Genomic DNA, 15,147 nt, shown 5'->3' on the forward strand with positions numbered 1-15,147 from the left:
AGAGAGATCAAGTGACTTGTCTGAGATTACACAACCATTTTGGAACGTGGGATCCAAACCCAAGTTTTCTGTTTCTAAATGGATGTGAATTTCCCAGAAAGTGGCAGTCTTTCCAATCTTTCAGTTATTACTGCTCCTTCTCTTCTCCTAGGTCCAATTTAGAAAGCATTGCTCATTTTCTGCCTATCCTAACCTCTGCAGAGTCATCCATAGGTGATGGAAATAATTCCTTAAAAAAAAGACATGAGGAGGCATTTTTAGGGGCCGGCCTGGTGGTGTAGTGGTTAAGTTCATGCACTCCGCTTTGGCAGCCCAGGGTTCACTGGTTCAGATCTCGAGTGTGGACCTTCGCACCCCTCAAGCCATGCTGTGGCAGGTGTCCCACGTACAAAATAGAGGAAGATGGGCACAGATGTTAGCTCAGGGCTAATCTTCGTCAGGCAAAAAAATAAAAGAGGAGGCATTTTTATTTCCTGGCAGCATGCTTCCACAGGCCTTGGAGTTCTTTTTTCTTTTTAGGAAGATTAGCCCTGAGCTAACTGCTGCCAGTCCTCCTCTTTTTGCTGAGGAAGGCTGGCCCTGAGCTAACATCCGTTCCCATCTTCCTCTAATTTATATATGGGACGCCTACCACAGCATGGTGTGCCAAGCAGTGCCATGTCTGCACCCGGGATCCGAACTGGTGAACCCTGGGCCGCTGAAGTGGAACGTGCACACTTAACCGCTGGGTCACCTGGCCGGCCCCGGCATTGGAGTTCTTAACACTGTGAAATGATACACCCAATGGAGAATGCAAACCTTTCTGATAAGAGGAATACCAAACTTGAGCATGTGAATAAAAAATATCTTTACTTTTAGGTGCATTGGAGGAGTTGGGAGGGAGTTGAGGCAGGGCTTCGTGAAAAACAGCATTTATATATTTAGAAACTCCAAATTTTCCTTCAAATCTACCATTTTAAAATGGCAATGAGAATTGCCACACACAAAGGAACAAGGTCTGTTCATCCATTTCTTGCTCTCATCTGACTTAACCAACATAACTGACAAGATCTCAGAGAATGAGTTGGAAGCAGGAATTCTATTTCGTCCTGGGAAACACAAAATAAGACAAATGCAATCGCATCCTACAAATTTATACCTTTTATGCATCTCATTTTGAAGATGAAGAAACAGAGACTCCAACTGGGAAAGAGACTTGCCCCAGGGCTCATGGATAGTTCATGGCCCAGGGAAGAAACTTTTCTGTGTCCGGCTGTGGTTCTGAAGCTGATGTGACCAATTTCTCTTCTCTGTCGGTTCTGCAGAAGCCAAGGCGAGGAATGCGATGACATGAATAAGATCAATGGTGATGGCTGCTCCCTTTTCTGCAGACAGGAAGTTTCCTTCAATTGCATCGGTAAGTCTGGCATTTCTTTGGGCTTTGCTGGAGAAGTGGACAGTGCGAAATTGTTAGTCAATTACAATAACAGCGATAGTGATGACTAAATAATGTTACTCCTTTATGTTACAAATATTTATTGAGTCCCTCCTATGGGCCAGGCACTGTTTTAGCTACCAGAAAATACAGCAATGGTGGGAAAAAAGGCAGATACTCCTGCCCCCTCATGGACCTTATGTTCCCATAGATGACGGCGATGACTAGTAACGTTTTTGCTTGAGCTGTACATTACATATATTATCACTCTTCTTCAAGCTAACTGTCCAGGATGGTTATTAGGATAGATTTTTAAGGCTTTTATTCTTACTTTAGAGATGAGAAAAACCAAAAGCCAGACAGATGATAAAACATGGTCAGAGTCACACGAGTTAGAAGTGATTGAAGACAGAACTAGAACTTGAACCTGATTTTGTCTGATTCTCAGGCTCGTGCTCAGTTCATTTTGCTACACAACCACCAGCCAGGATCCAGGAGCAGCCATGGTCCCCTCTGTACGCTCAGAACATTGGGCGGTCTCTCTGACTTGAGGAGGAGGAATAGCAGACCAGCCTGTGTTTAGAAAGCAAATGTCCTCTTCCCACCTCTCCCCAGTCAGATGGGAAATTTGTTCACTCCTGCCTTCTCTAGGAGTCTGGCTGATCTTGTTGTTTCAGCCCCACTTGGGAGGCCCTGGCCAGCCCGGGGCTGGTAAACAGACAGGGGTTGGGGGGCAGGGATGGAATTTTGAGCTGGCCCAGATGAGATCATGCTTCCTTTAAGATGCAAATCGATACCTGAAGATCAAAGGTCCCCAGGCTAATCCCCTGGGCTGGAGGTGAAAAGTAATCACAATTCATTTGCAAGTACAAAAGACAGAGGTGCTCTATCTGAGGAGGAAAGGGCAGCTACAGAGGGAGGAAAGCGGTAGTGGGAAGATTTCTCACTGAAAGGGAATTTTCGAAGGGGACTAAAAGGGAGGAAATGTCATCAGGTCCTCACATTTGCAGTGCATTACAGGAGTGCCTTTAGACTTTCCTTCTCCTGGTAGATTGTGGGCTCCCTGAGGTCTTTACCATGCATCCTTTGCCTTTTATTCCATTCTCAACACACATTTATTGAGCACCTACTGTCTCCTTGGCATCAAGTAGGGGCTGAGCAGTATGATAGACGTGCCCTGCAGCTGTGTGTGGATGGAAGAAAGGAAGATGTAGAAGGACAGCAGAGTTTCCAAGCAGCGCCTTGGATTTTTCAATGGCAGAAAGTTGTTTTCCTCTCCTCTGTTGATTTGAATATGGTCCATAATAAAGGCTTGATATTAGCCTAGTGGTATGGCAGAAAGAGCCTTGGACTAAAATGAAGAAAACCAGAATCTGGGCCCACCTGTGCTGAGAACTTGCTGCATAAAACTGGCCAAGTCATTTCTCTGCTCTGGGCCTCAGTTTCCATCCTATAAATAGAAAAGATTAGGTTAAGTGGTTCTTAAGAACCTTACTTGCACTTCTGTTGTGTGATTTGTAAGATGTGTGACTATTCCTCGTAATCCTGAGCTCTACTTGAACTAAACCCTCGCCTTTGCACCCTCGTGACACTCAATATTACTCTCAGATCATGCTGGAAAATATCTACCTATTTCATTCACACTAGGGTGGCATGTAACTTAAGTGCTTCTGGGAAGAAGGTAGGATGTGGTGAAGGTAGGATATGGTACCCTAAAAGAGATGCTTGGGCCCTGACATCCATGTTCTGTTTGCTTTAGCATCTCATGTAGCAATAAACAAAAACAAGGGAGCCCCTTACATGTAGAAGCTCATGGTCCATGGAAGGGGTCTGCAAACTAGAGTCCCTGGGCCAGAATTATGTTCATAAATAAAGTCTTACCAAAATACAGCACACCCATTCCTCACATATTGTCTGTGGCTGCTCTCCTGCTACAACAGTGGAGTTGAGTGGTTGCAACAAAGACCCTATGGCCCAAAGAGCCTAAAATATTTACTATCTGGTCCTTTACAGACACCGTTTGCTGACCCCTGGTCCAAGAATTTGGAGTCTTTGATACTCTTGGCTATTGGACCCTTGTGCAGAAAGGAGGTGAAAATTAAAAGATGGTTCACCGTTTCTTAGAAAAAGAACTGAATTTTAAGCAAACAGTGGTAGGTCTGGGAGAGTATGTTAGAAATAGCCATAGCTTATCTTGCCTTCTTGAGCCTCACTTCCCCTTTGTATTTTGGCCAAAACAACCATTTTGAAGGAGGTCAGTGATTTTCAAGCTGTGTTAACTGAAATGCATAAGAAGAAAGGAGAGAAGACGAGGGAGTTACCAATAGGATGAGACTTGGACCCTCGTGGATCCATTTTATATACCGTCATTTTCTAATAGGTTGTAAGTATTCTACAGCTGATGGTGATATTTACTGAACATCTGTTATATACCAACCACATTTATAAACTCTCATTCTCATAACAGCTCTTTTGTTGTCCTGCTTTTACAAAAGAGGAAGCTGAGGCATGGGCAGGTGAAATAAAGATATGCAGTTAAGTGGTAGAACTGGAACTCAAGCCCAGAGAGCCTGACCCGAGAACTCACTGTGGTCAGCTACCTGCAAAAAAAGACTCCTCTTGCTCTAGTGGAGCTTTGGGGCTGAACAAGGAACATACAGCTGTCGAATAATTCATGTAATAAATTAATGGACTGAAATACAAAACTGTCAGTGGTGTGGATGGTGTCCAGGGAAGGCTCTCTATTACCCCTGCATATTGAGTGTGTTTTGTGTTAGAGGAAGGACCTCAGCTATGCCCTCCACCCTTGCCATTTAGAATTCCATTAAAGACACAGGGCATTTCGGGCATTAAGGAGTCTATCCAGAGATCCCACCTCCCAGGAACTACATCCCGAGGACAAACTCCATGGCTTTGAGTCTAGAAAACCACCTTCCTCTAAGAAGAATAGGTGAAGAAAACACAGTGAATCTTTGGCTCCCAACAGATCCAGCTTTAATGGGTCAGAGAAATGGGACTGGAGTGTGGGAGGCTTTGCTGAGGTGGACGTTGTTCTCATCATTACTTTTGTCAAGACAGTGGTCAAGATAGTGGCCAAGAGAACAGGCTTGAGTGAGACTGATGGGTTCACGCTGTGGCTTAGACATGTGGCCTAGGCTAAGCTTCAGTGTTCTCATCCAAAAATGGTGAAAGTCTGGGACTCAACTGTGAAAGATATTTACCAATATTTTTTGATATTTACTATGTGAATCCCTTTTCCTAGAAATAACTCTCCTTGTTATAATTATCATGAGGCAGATCCCAACACCTACTATGGACGTTGAAAATCCAAAAGTCTTCTCCCAGTCCCCCTTATAGCTTGAGTGTGGGCACAAGACCTACCCTCTCCCCCACCCAAGATATTGAATCAGAAGCTAGTCGTGATAAGACATAGAGACCTGCAGAAACCATTTTGATAAGGATGGTGGGAGTGGCCACAACCCATGCGTTTCCAAAGTACCAGTGACAGCATGTAACATTAGTGCTGAAGTGACCACGTGTAGCAAAGCTCTGAGGTGTCTTCACAAGACGAGCCCTGGGACCTAATTTGAGCTTGGAATTGGGCTTCAGAGCAAGCAAGCCTGACTCTCCAGCCCTCCCAAGGAGTATTCCTTAAGTAGCCAATATTCTTTGAATAGATTTTGTTTGTTTGCTTGTTTTACTTAAGTTAGCCAGAGTTGGTTTCTGTTGATTGTCACTTAGAACCTTGACTGAAAATTGTTGTCATAAGATACTATGAGGTTTAGCCCCATTCATAGCAAGTTGGATGTGCTTGATGCACATTAACTATTACTTTTCTCTGTGTTTTTGTGTGTGGGGGTGTGGGTATGTGTGTATGTTGAGGGGTATCAGCAACAAGCACTATTTATGGATACCCATTAGGTGGTACACCCTGTGTCATCCACCTTTGTTTAATGTGAGCCTATGTGAGGTCTCTTATATCCAGATGAGGGAGCTGTGATGTCTTAACTTGCCCAAGGTCAAATAGCTCATAGAGGTGTGATCCCATCTCCAGATGGAGTAGAGATCCCTTGCTTTTTCTACTCTTTCATTCTGCCTTCATCTGAATGAGTTCCTTCCTCCCTCCCTCCTTCCTTACCTTCCCACTTCACTTCTTTCCTTCCTTCCTTCTCTCCTTCCTTCCTCCTTTCTTCTTTCCTTCTTCCCTTCCCTCCTTCCTTCTTTCATTTCTTTCTTCTCTTTTATTTTTTGTCACCAAACATTTAGTAGGGCTAATGTTTTCCCTGGCTTTGGTAACACCAGTGTGAGGGTAGGTGACAGATTTATGGTGGCATTCCCATTCACTTTTCAGAAGCCCACACATCCGGAAGTATTCCCAAGGTGCCAGTGTATTATTATGCAACACCCTGGGACTTCCCTTTCCCACTTTCCTGCCCACAGCGTCCTCATCCCCCAGTACATAATAAGTTGCTTGTTAAAAGGAACACTGCCCACAAGATCTCTTAGGCAATGCAAGCTACATCCCTGGCAATGTGGAAATTATCTTGTCCTTTTCCCCCTTTTTAAAATATAACATACACCAGGCCTGAGGTTTCAGTGAAAAAATGTGGTATCAGTAAAATGATAACTCCCCCAACAGGCACTGGCTGGAGGCATTGTTCGGCAGCGTTGGGAATTCTGTTTCTAAAGCACTGAGTCATAAACTACAGACAGGCTGCTGATAAAAGCTGAAGGAGGGAAGGTAATGGTCAAATTAGTCAGACAAAATGTGAAGCATCCCCAAAAGGGGTTATACTTAGTAATATATCTTGAGCTGGTGCTGGAAATCTGCTACCTTCTGAGATGACATTTAATCCATTCCAGGAGAAGTGATTGTGGATGACTCCTCATGCTCTGTTTTGATTAACCACCCTGTGTCCTTCAGGATAGCTGGGTCCAGGTCTCAGTTTAGACTTGAGAGCCTGGGCTGCAGCTTAGCATCTCGGAGCCTCAGGTTCTCCCCTTGTGAAATGAGAGGGATTGGGCTGAGGGCTCTCCAGCTTCTTTCTCTGTCTGATGCTGAAGAATCCTTGATTTGTCAAACATTCATTTAAAGGCTTTGGGGTTTCAAATCCTGCTGGCTGCTGATATGTAGTTAGGAAAACAAAGCCAACGGACCCCCACGTTGTCTTTCCCAGACAGACACACACTCTGTGTGTCTCATTTTCTCCCTCCCTCCTCACTCCTCTCCTCTCCCCCATCCCCTGTCATTAACATCACTTTGTCTCTAGTCCCTGACGCAGCATCTCCAGCCCTGTCCTAGAGCCAGGGCCAATAACTCAATTATCTGTGAGCCAGATAAGGGGGAGGAGGGGGGATCAATCTGCCTCCCCACCAGTCACTGGGAGGGGTGGGGGTCACCAAGCCTTGTGGCCCTTCTGTCAGGCCGCCCTGGCCTGCTCCGAGCCCAGGCGAGAAAGGAAAACAAGAAGATGAATCGCCATGACTTCTTGGTGGATGTTCTGATGAGACTTTAAAACAACAGTGACTGAAAAGGAAAACAGCATCTGGTGGGGGAGGGGGACTGGAAGGGAGAGGAAGACTGGGCTCTGCTGGGAGTTGCATGTATTATTATTTTTCTTTTTAACAATGTGAAATCATAATAGACGATCCACCTCTCACCTTACCAAAAAATTAAAATTAAAAAAGCAAAATAAAACTTCTCCCGGCTGCATGTATGCCTTCAGACCTTCCTCTGCGGAAAACATGGGAACTTTCACCAAAATACCTCCTGGAAATAAAGCTTCCCTTGATTTGAAGACAGGCCCTTGAAAGAAGAGAAGAGAAATATTAGTGGTAATCATGGTGGTGGTGATGAAGGCAATCACGGTGATGCTCTATGAGCCAGGATGGGTGACATGTTTAGCACTGGCATAATGACATAGGGCATAAAGATTAGAAACGTGGATTCTGGGTGAAAAGCCTGGCATGGATGCTTTTTATCTGTGCATCAGTTTTCTCATCAATACAATGGGTGGGTAATAGTTCCCACTTCTTATAGTGGTGGTGAGGATGAAAGGGAGTTATATATGTAAAGCATTTTAAAATGGTGGCACCTGGTAAGTGCTATATATGTGTTTGTTACTGCTGCTATGATTATTGTTATTAATATCATTAATTCAGAAATTGCATCAAGCCTCTCAGGAACCCTAGGAGGTAGATAATGGTATTATCCCAGTTTTGTTGAGGAAAGAAAGGGGTTAAATAACTTTCCCAAGGTCCTGGCAATAGCAGAGGTGGGATTCATGATACCTTAGGCAGAGTCTGCACACTTAATCATGAAGCTATGTCATTTATTAGACACCCAATTGTGCCAGCCTCTGTGCTGATAACCCTTTGTTCAAATGATTTCATTCACGCTCCCAGGAACTCAGAATAATAACACCCATTTTGCTAATAAGAAAACTGAGGTGCTGGGAGTCTAAATGAATTGCCCTAAGTCCTACAGCAGGTAGTTCAGAGAAGGAGAGAGACTTCAGACCCTGTCTACTGTCTCTAAAGACTGTGTCTGATATCCGGACAAACCTGCAAAAAGCGGTAGAGAAATTCTCTTTTCCACTGTTGGTGCCCTGGTGCCATTGACTCACAGCAGGAAAGGAGAGCGAATGCCTATGTCCCTCCTGTGCCTTTTTCATGAGTCATGAAAACGACAACTTCAAGTTATTATCACCCTATAAATGTTCCACTGCATGAACCCCATGCCCTCAACATGGGACCAGTCTGTGTTTTGGGCTGTATTTTCATTTTTAACAGCCCAGTCTCCATTGACAGTAGCCACGTTGTTTTTTTAACATGGGAGAAGTTTGCCAAGTAATCCTGTTGTCATGGCAATGTGTTGGTGGCAGAGGAGGCTGAGTTCAAATGTCTGTTGTTGTAATTACTCCCTGGGTCATCTTGGGCGTCTCCTATCCTCTGAGTCTCACTCTCCTCTTCTGGGAAGTGGACGTAATTATAACACCTACAGTTCTGTTCAGAGGTAGATAGAAATAATACCTATAGAGTGTCTAGCACAACGCATGGCAGTTTGTGGACCCTCAAGAATGTCAGTTAAGACCACTTCACCTTCCCATTCTTCACTCCCCATCTCAATTGTGAAGATGCAAAGGTCGCCAGTCCATCTCTGGCAAAAGGGATCCTGAGCTGGATCCTGCATTACAATGTGGTGGTCCCTTATGCGAAGTGACTGAGTCCCCTTGATCTCAGTTTCTCCAGCTACAAAGTGATGGGGGTGGGCTGGATGAGCTCCCAGGGCCCTTTCAGGGCTGACTTCCAGAATTTCAATCTCAGATCCTTATTGTTTTTAAACTGTGCATTTTAAAAGAAATGAGGGCTTGGGGAGGAGAAAGAAATTCCTTTAACCCGGAGGGTCAAAGGGGGTCACTGAGGGGACAAAGGAGCAGGAAAGGGAGGCGATGGGGGGAAGGCTGCGTGCGGAGCAGGACCAAAGATCTGAAGTCCTCAACCGGGAGGTCTGATGGAGGCATTCAAACGCCCTTGAGTCAGCACCGGTTAGGATCAAGCTTGCCATCCAGCCTCAGACCACGGCTTACCACCTCCTTTGGAAACCCGGGAGGCCTACCCCACAGAGAGGCCAGGCTGGAATGAAAAGAAACAGGACGGCTTTGACGCCAGAAGGGAGGAATTCTAACCCTCAGCCCAGGTCGGCTTCCTGACTCTCAGGGAGAGGTCAGCCTCAGAAGGGCTTGGAGCTTGCCTGAATTCGAGGAATTGAGACCAAACCTTGATGTGTGCCTTTGAAACGCAGCCTGAGTCCAAGGCAGGTGAATCTGGGGAGCCAAGAACAAGGACTTCTTTGTGGCATTTAACGTGACCAGAAGCCTGCCCGCACGTCCATGTGCCTTGCTGTGCTTCTGCACAGTTATGACTGAGGTAGCCCAGGAGAGGAGAGAGGCCTGGGGGCCGGGTATCGGGGCTTTTTTCTAGCTCCTGGCTCTCTGCTCTTTCTTGGGGACTCTGTTAGGTTGCAGGAGACATTTAATATTCATGAGCTGTGATCTCCATTTGAAGGGAGTGCCCTGGGGGAAATTGAAATATTAAGCAAGTGAGGGATACAGACCTAATTGTATCCTCCTTTTCTTTTTGGACAGAGGAGTAATGTGCTTAAAATAAAATGATGGATGGGCAGTCGGGATTGTGTGAAAACCCCACTGCTATAGCCTGCAGAATAAATCGGCTGCGTGCTCTAACATATGCAGTCAGAACCAGGCAGAAGATGGTGCAAATTGGCTGCAGGGGTCCCGTCGTGTCATTCATTCACGCATTTATTGATGCCTGCTGTATGCCAAGCCCCGTGCTAGCTGCAAAGGAAACAGCAGTGAACAAGGGGAGGCCAGGGAGGCTCGGGAAATGACACTAATAATTATTTAAATGTAATGGTTGAAAATGCCGCTAGTGGAAATATTTGGAGGTGTATAACTGAAGGACCTCCTTTACGTTGAATGGTCAGGAAATGCCTCCTTGAAGACAGGACATTGAAGATGAGACTTGAAAGTTGACTAGGAAATGGATAAATTAGGGAGACTAGGAGTAAGTTGACGGAATGAGGATGGCACAATGTTTCGACTATTACATCCTTGAGGCAAGAAAGAGCTTTTGAAGAGGTCAAAGGAAGCCAGCACGGCCGGATGGTAGTAAGGAAGAGAAATGTGACCGGCGCCTTGCAAGCTCTAATCCTTCGGGTGCTTGAAGACCACGGTGAGGCTGTTGCTCATGCCATGAAAGGACAAGGCAACGCCTATGTTTGCATTCTACATTTTGTATCAAGCCCTGCACTCGGCAGAGTAGACAAGCATATGCTTGCATAGATGAGGGTCAGAAAACTACTGGCCGGGGCCAAACTCAACCTGTTGCCTGCTTGGGTAGACAAAGTTTGATCAAAACACAGCTATGCCCCTTGTTTTCGATGTTTGCCGCTATAAAGACAGAGCTGAGTAGTTCCAACAAAGACCTTGTATGGCCTACAAAGCCAAAATATTTACTAATGGACCCTGCACAGAAAAAGGCACCAACAACCGCTGGCATAGATGGATGCGTGTTTAGGTGGGAGAAAGAATGGCCAGTTAGGGAGATCAAGGCAGATGAGAGATAGAGAGGTGAGGTTATCACCTCTTCCGTCTCACTCCTGGGCCTATAGCAGCATAGCTGTAATTGTACTGACTCCAGTTTCCCTCACCCTTGAGGGAAAAAGTCATCCTGTCCATCCCTGGGTCCTCAGCAGCTAGCTCAAGGCAGTCACTGTCTGATGCACTGAACCAAATGACACTTCGAGGCAGAAGAGAGGAGCCCAGAGGAGCCCAAACAGTTTACTGCCCAAAGCCTCAGGCAACCTCCTGGATTCCCCCCTGCCTGTGAAAGGAGTGTGTTGATATTTATGGAGAACATACTACGTTGTCTTATTTCAAAGCGGCAGCACCCCTGGTAACCAGGCATGATTATCACCACTTTCCAGATGACACAGCAGATCCCCTAAATGTTTAAGTGGCTTTTGAGAAAGTGGCCTCCATTCAATAAATATTTATTGAGCTGGAAACCGCCACAAGAGGAAACAAACCTTCGTGAATGCCGCATCCCATGCCGGCTGGCTGCCACACACACACGCAAGGCACTCAGCTCCCTCTTGATCTTCAGGAGGCTGCAGGAAGGCAGGGCCGTTACTCCCATTTTATACAAGGAGAAACTGAGGCTCAGGGAGATAAAGTGACTTGTTCGAAGCAGGTGATTCTTAAGTGGCAGAGCTGGGATTTGAACCAAGATCTGCTCAACTCCAACTAGCAGAGCTGGAGTCCTTCTCCAAAATACCAGACCTTCAGAACAAGGTGTCTTCCATCGCATCATCCCAGACAATAGTCATAATAGTAGAAATAGCTCGGTGTTGATTTAATTAATTTAATGCTTTCTCTATTACCTCCTTTGATTAATTGTGCTCACCCTATGAAGTAGTTTTAAAATTATGCCTGCTTTATAGATAAGGGAAAAGCCCAGAGATGTTAAGTCATTTACTCAGGGTTCCCAGTAAGGGATTCCTGCCCTGGAAGTCTGGCTCTTAAGCCCTCAGGCTAAACTACTAATTTATGCTACCTCTTGATCATTAAGCTTATCTAATGAAAAAAATGTGTACTCTGAAGAGCTGAACAGCCTACTTGCAAACAGATAATGAGAAGGGGAAACAATGCCCAGTGCAAAAGGAATCTTCCCATCACAAAAAGATCCTGGGGTCTCTTTAAGAAACACTGTCTGAAGTGTTTGTTTACAGATCATTAACTACTTAACAGAGGGAGAAACGAAAAGCGACTTTTTCTTTGCTGCCACTGATTAAGTAACAAGAAAAAATTAAGGTAAAGCAAATTTGAAATTACAATAATTTTGAAGGGACTGCATTTTCCACTTTTTAATTTGCCAGACAGAAAGATAATATACTCCCAGCTCCCAGTGTCTGCAGCCCAGCTTACAGGCACTAAGGTTGCCTTCTCTGTCTTCCAGACAGCAGCCACGGGGGTCCTCCAAAGACAGCTGGAAGCTAATGTGACCAATCTCACACTAGTTTTTGTCTATATGTATTAAGCACTTGCTGCATACAAAGCTCTGTGCTAGGCAGGGTGCAGACGGGAGTGACAAGCAGCAGCAGCAGAAGTCCTTCACTGGAGGACTTCAGAGGACAGGGGTCATTAAGCATACGTAAGGATTGCTGTGAGGGGACCCCAAGAGGAGTCAGGCCCTGGTGGGGGAGCTCGTAAATCCGTGAAAGTTTCCCGGACAGCCGGGCTTAGTAGGGTCACTCGCATAGCTCTGCCACTATAAAGGTCCAGATTGAGGGTTCTTTTGGGGGTACCGTGCGTAGATTAGTCCCAAAGAAAGCGACTCAGGGTAGCCGCAAGATGGGTGGGTGGGTAGGTGTGATCCTGTAGTGAGTAGTGGTTTCTGGGCAGAAGCATGCCACGCTGGGAGTAGTGTTTTCAGATCAACCTTCCCCACCGTGGGATGCTCTTCAAGGGCCAATAAAATACTCTTGGCAAACTGACCTGAAGAGAAATAAGAGTGATTTTGGCTTTCAATGCCAGTCAGAAACCCAGCTCAAATTATCCATAAGATTGAACTAAACTTTTAACCGCCACTGTTGGCAGGACTGTGAAAGCTCCCGGCTGGAGCTGGTCCCTCAGTTCAGAAGTCCAAAACCACTCGTATAGCTTGAGTTCAGCCTCATTACTGACGAGAGGTCTGCATGAGTGTCTTCAACCCATCAACTTTCCATTTGTTTTCGTGCCTTTTGCCAAGAGAACTCCCAACCAGGGAGCATGAGAGGAGAAGGCAATTGACCTGACCCAGAAGCACAGGGGACCACTTCTCTGCTCCAGGCTTGGTCTCCCTTTCTTTTTCCATCTGTGAAATGGGAGTGATGTTCTTTACTTTGTAGGGTACTATAATGTATTCTTTCATTCATTTATGAATTTATTCATCGCATATTTATGGAGAACCTTTCACATGTCATGTCCATGCTAGGCACTGAGGGTGCCAGCTCTGCTGTGCTTAGAGCAGTTCCTGTTCTTCAGAAAGTGATCAATAAATATTGATTATTAGAGTTATTAAAAATAAGAATCTACTCCTTACAAGGAGAGCACACACTGTCCCTGGCAGAGATCAGGCAGAAGATTGAGAATCATTACTCAGCGAAAGGATGAAGGGGAGTCTATTATGTAGCATGATGAGATAGACAGATTTCAGTATATTTCTCCCTCACCTTGAAGTTCTGAACTCCTGGGGCCTCTGAAGTGTTACCCTCTTCCAAGTTTCCTTAACCTCTCTGGCCATCCCTACACAGACCTTCTTCTGCCCATCCTTTAAATATTAGCACACTCCAAATTCCATGATGGGCCCACTTCCCACTCTTCCTGAGCCCATCATTCAAAACTGAAGCCTCCCAAATCTCTATCTTCAGTCTGGGGACTGTCTCTTGACCTATGGACGTGTATTTCTAATTACTTTATTGGATGACCCACAGGCGCTCAAACTCAACACAGTGAATACAAGGCTTACCATTTTTCCTTCCAGACCTACTGCAACTCCTGTTTTTCTTAGTCTCAACTGGTGGCGCCACTAGCCAACCAGACATTTAAACTGGAAATGGAAACATCCTTAACTCTTCCCTCTCTGTCATTTCCCACAATCAAATAATTGCTATTCTGCCCATTTTACTTTGAAAGCTTTTTCGCCCTCAGTCCCTCCTCTCTCTCCCTGCCTTCATCGCTCTCCCTGAGTTCCGTCCCCCATCCCCACTTCAGCTCCTGCCAGGGTTATTGCAAGAGAACTCTAACAGGCTCCCGGTTCTCCGTCTTTCCTTGCCTCCGTCTATCCTCCAGTATAGTGAGAGCAAGCTTCCTAAAATGCAAATATCATTTTGTCACTCTCCACTTGAAAGCAAAATCAAGTGGTTCAGCAATGCCCTCGAGACAAATTTGAATTCCTTACTATGGCATTCAAGGCCAGTGTGGTCCGATCCAGTCATTTGCACTTCGTGCTCCAACACGTTGCTTTGCACCTCCACACTGTTTCCAGCTTCCCTTCATTTGCTGAGAGTCCACCTGCCTGGAATGTCTTCCCATCACCTCTTCCTCCTCTCAGAGATTCAGCCCAGGTATTATCTCCTAAGGGAAACCTTCTCAAGTTTGGGTAAGATTGAAGTTTGGGGGTCCCTCTTCTGTGCTCCTGCAGCATCTCATACCTCAGAACAAAATCTTGTGCAATCAGTAATTTACTTGCTTGCCCTTCTCACTAGACCGAGCTCCTAGAGTGCTGAGACCAGGTTGAATTCCTCTGACTTCCCAGGATTCCGTCCAGGACCTGGCAAATAATTTGCGGCTCGGTAAATATAGAATAAATGAGTAAAGGAAGAATATGTTTCTTGAGACAGTTTTATTTTTCAGGCAACAAATTGTTGTAGAGCTTGTTGCTCTTTAGAGTCAGACAAACCTCAGTTCAAATAGCAGGCTTTCCACTTTCTAGCTGTTGTTGGGGGCAGTATATCTCAGTTCCAGCAGCTCAGAGGGCTAGTTTCCTGCCCAGATTTCGGAGCTCAGAGGCTTGTGTTGAAACCCTAGTTCTGCCACAAAAGGAGTGAGGACCCCTTTTAGTTTCCTCATCTAGAAAATGGCAGTATTACTATATTGATATGTTCTTGATCTTTCTTTGAGCTTTGTGTAAAGGAGAGATGGGTTCCAATGTAATTCTCCTTCTCTATCTCAATAGTGACCATGGTCATAACTCTTTGACAACCTCCAAATGTTTTAGGATTTTAGAAGAAGGGATGGATAGAACCAGTGATTTTGGTGGTTTCTTAGATCACCCACTAGAACTCTCCGATAATCCAAAATCAAGCTGCTTTTCAAAACCAAGACCTTTCAGGGAGGGAGCCTAATTAACTAGTAGCTGGAAAGGACTGCAGGTAGGCCACCCCCCAGCCAGGGAATTCAAAAGGAAGTGGGTAGCTGTGTAAATAACACTGCTTTAAGGGGCATTTAAGCCAATGCTCTTTGTTAAGGAAATTGATGGCTTTGTAAGTACTGCCTCTGAAGGGAGTACTTGAGTTGAAGGTTCTGATCTCCCTCGTAAATTCCCTAATGGACTGTGGGCCCGGAGGCTGGGCCCCAGTGTGTTCAATCACTTGCCAACAAAAACTTGGA

At 45.4% G+C, this 15,147-nt stretch overlaps 1 protein-coding gene across 1 annotated transcript in view; it reads left to right on the top strand.

Moving 5' to 3' along the window:
• PAPPA (pappalysin 1) overlaps positions 1-15,147 on the top strand; it is a gene marked incomplete at its 5' end in the record, with an annotated part of 240,634 nt that overhangs the window by 111,852 nt on the left and 113,635 nt on the right. Inside the window, one exon of the mRNA XM_046676707.1 lies at positions 1,305-1,396. Coding sequence (XP_046532663.1) covers positions 1,305-1,396 — 92 coding nt within the window. The remainder of the gene's footprint in view (positions 1-1,304; positions 1,397-15,147) is intronic.

Source organism: Equus quagga, chromosome 1 (assembly GCF_021613505.1).
Source record: "Equus quagga isolate Etosha38 chromosome 1, UCLA_HA_Equagga_1.0, whole genome shotgun sequence".
Taxonomy (NCBI): Eukaryota; Metazoa; Chordata; class Mammalia; order Perissodactyla; family Equidae; genus Equus; species Equus quagga.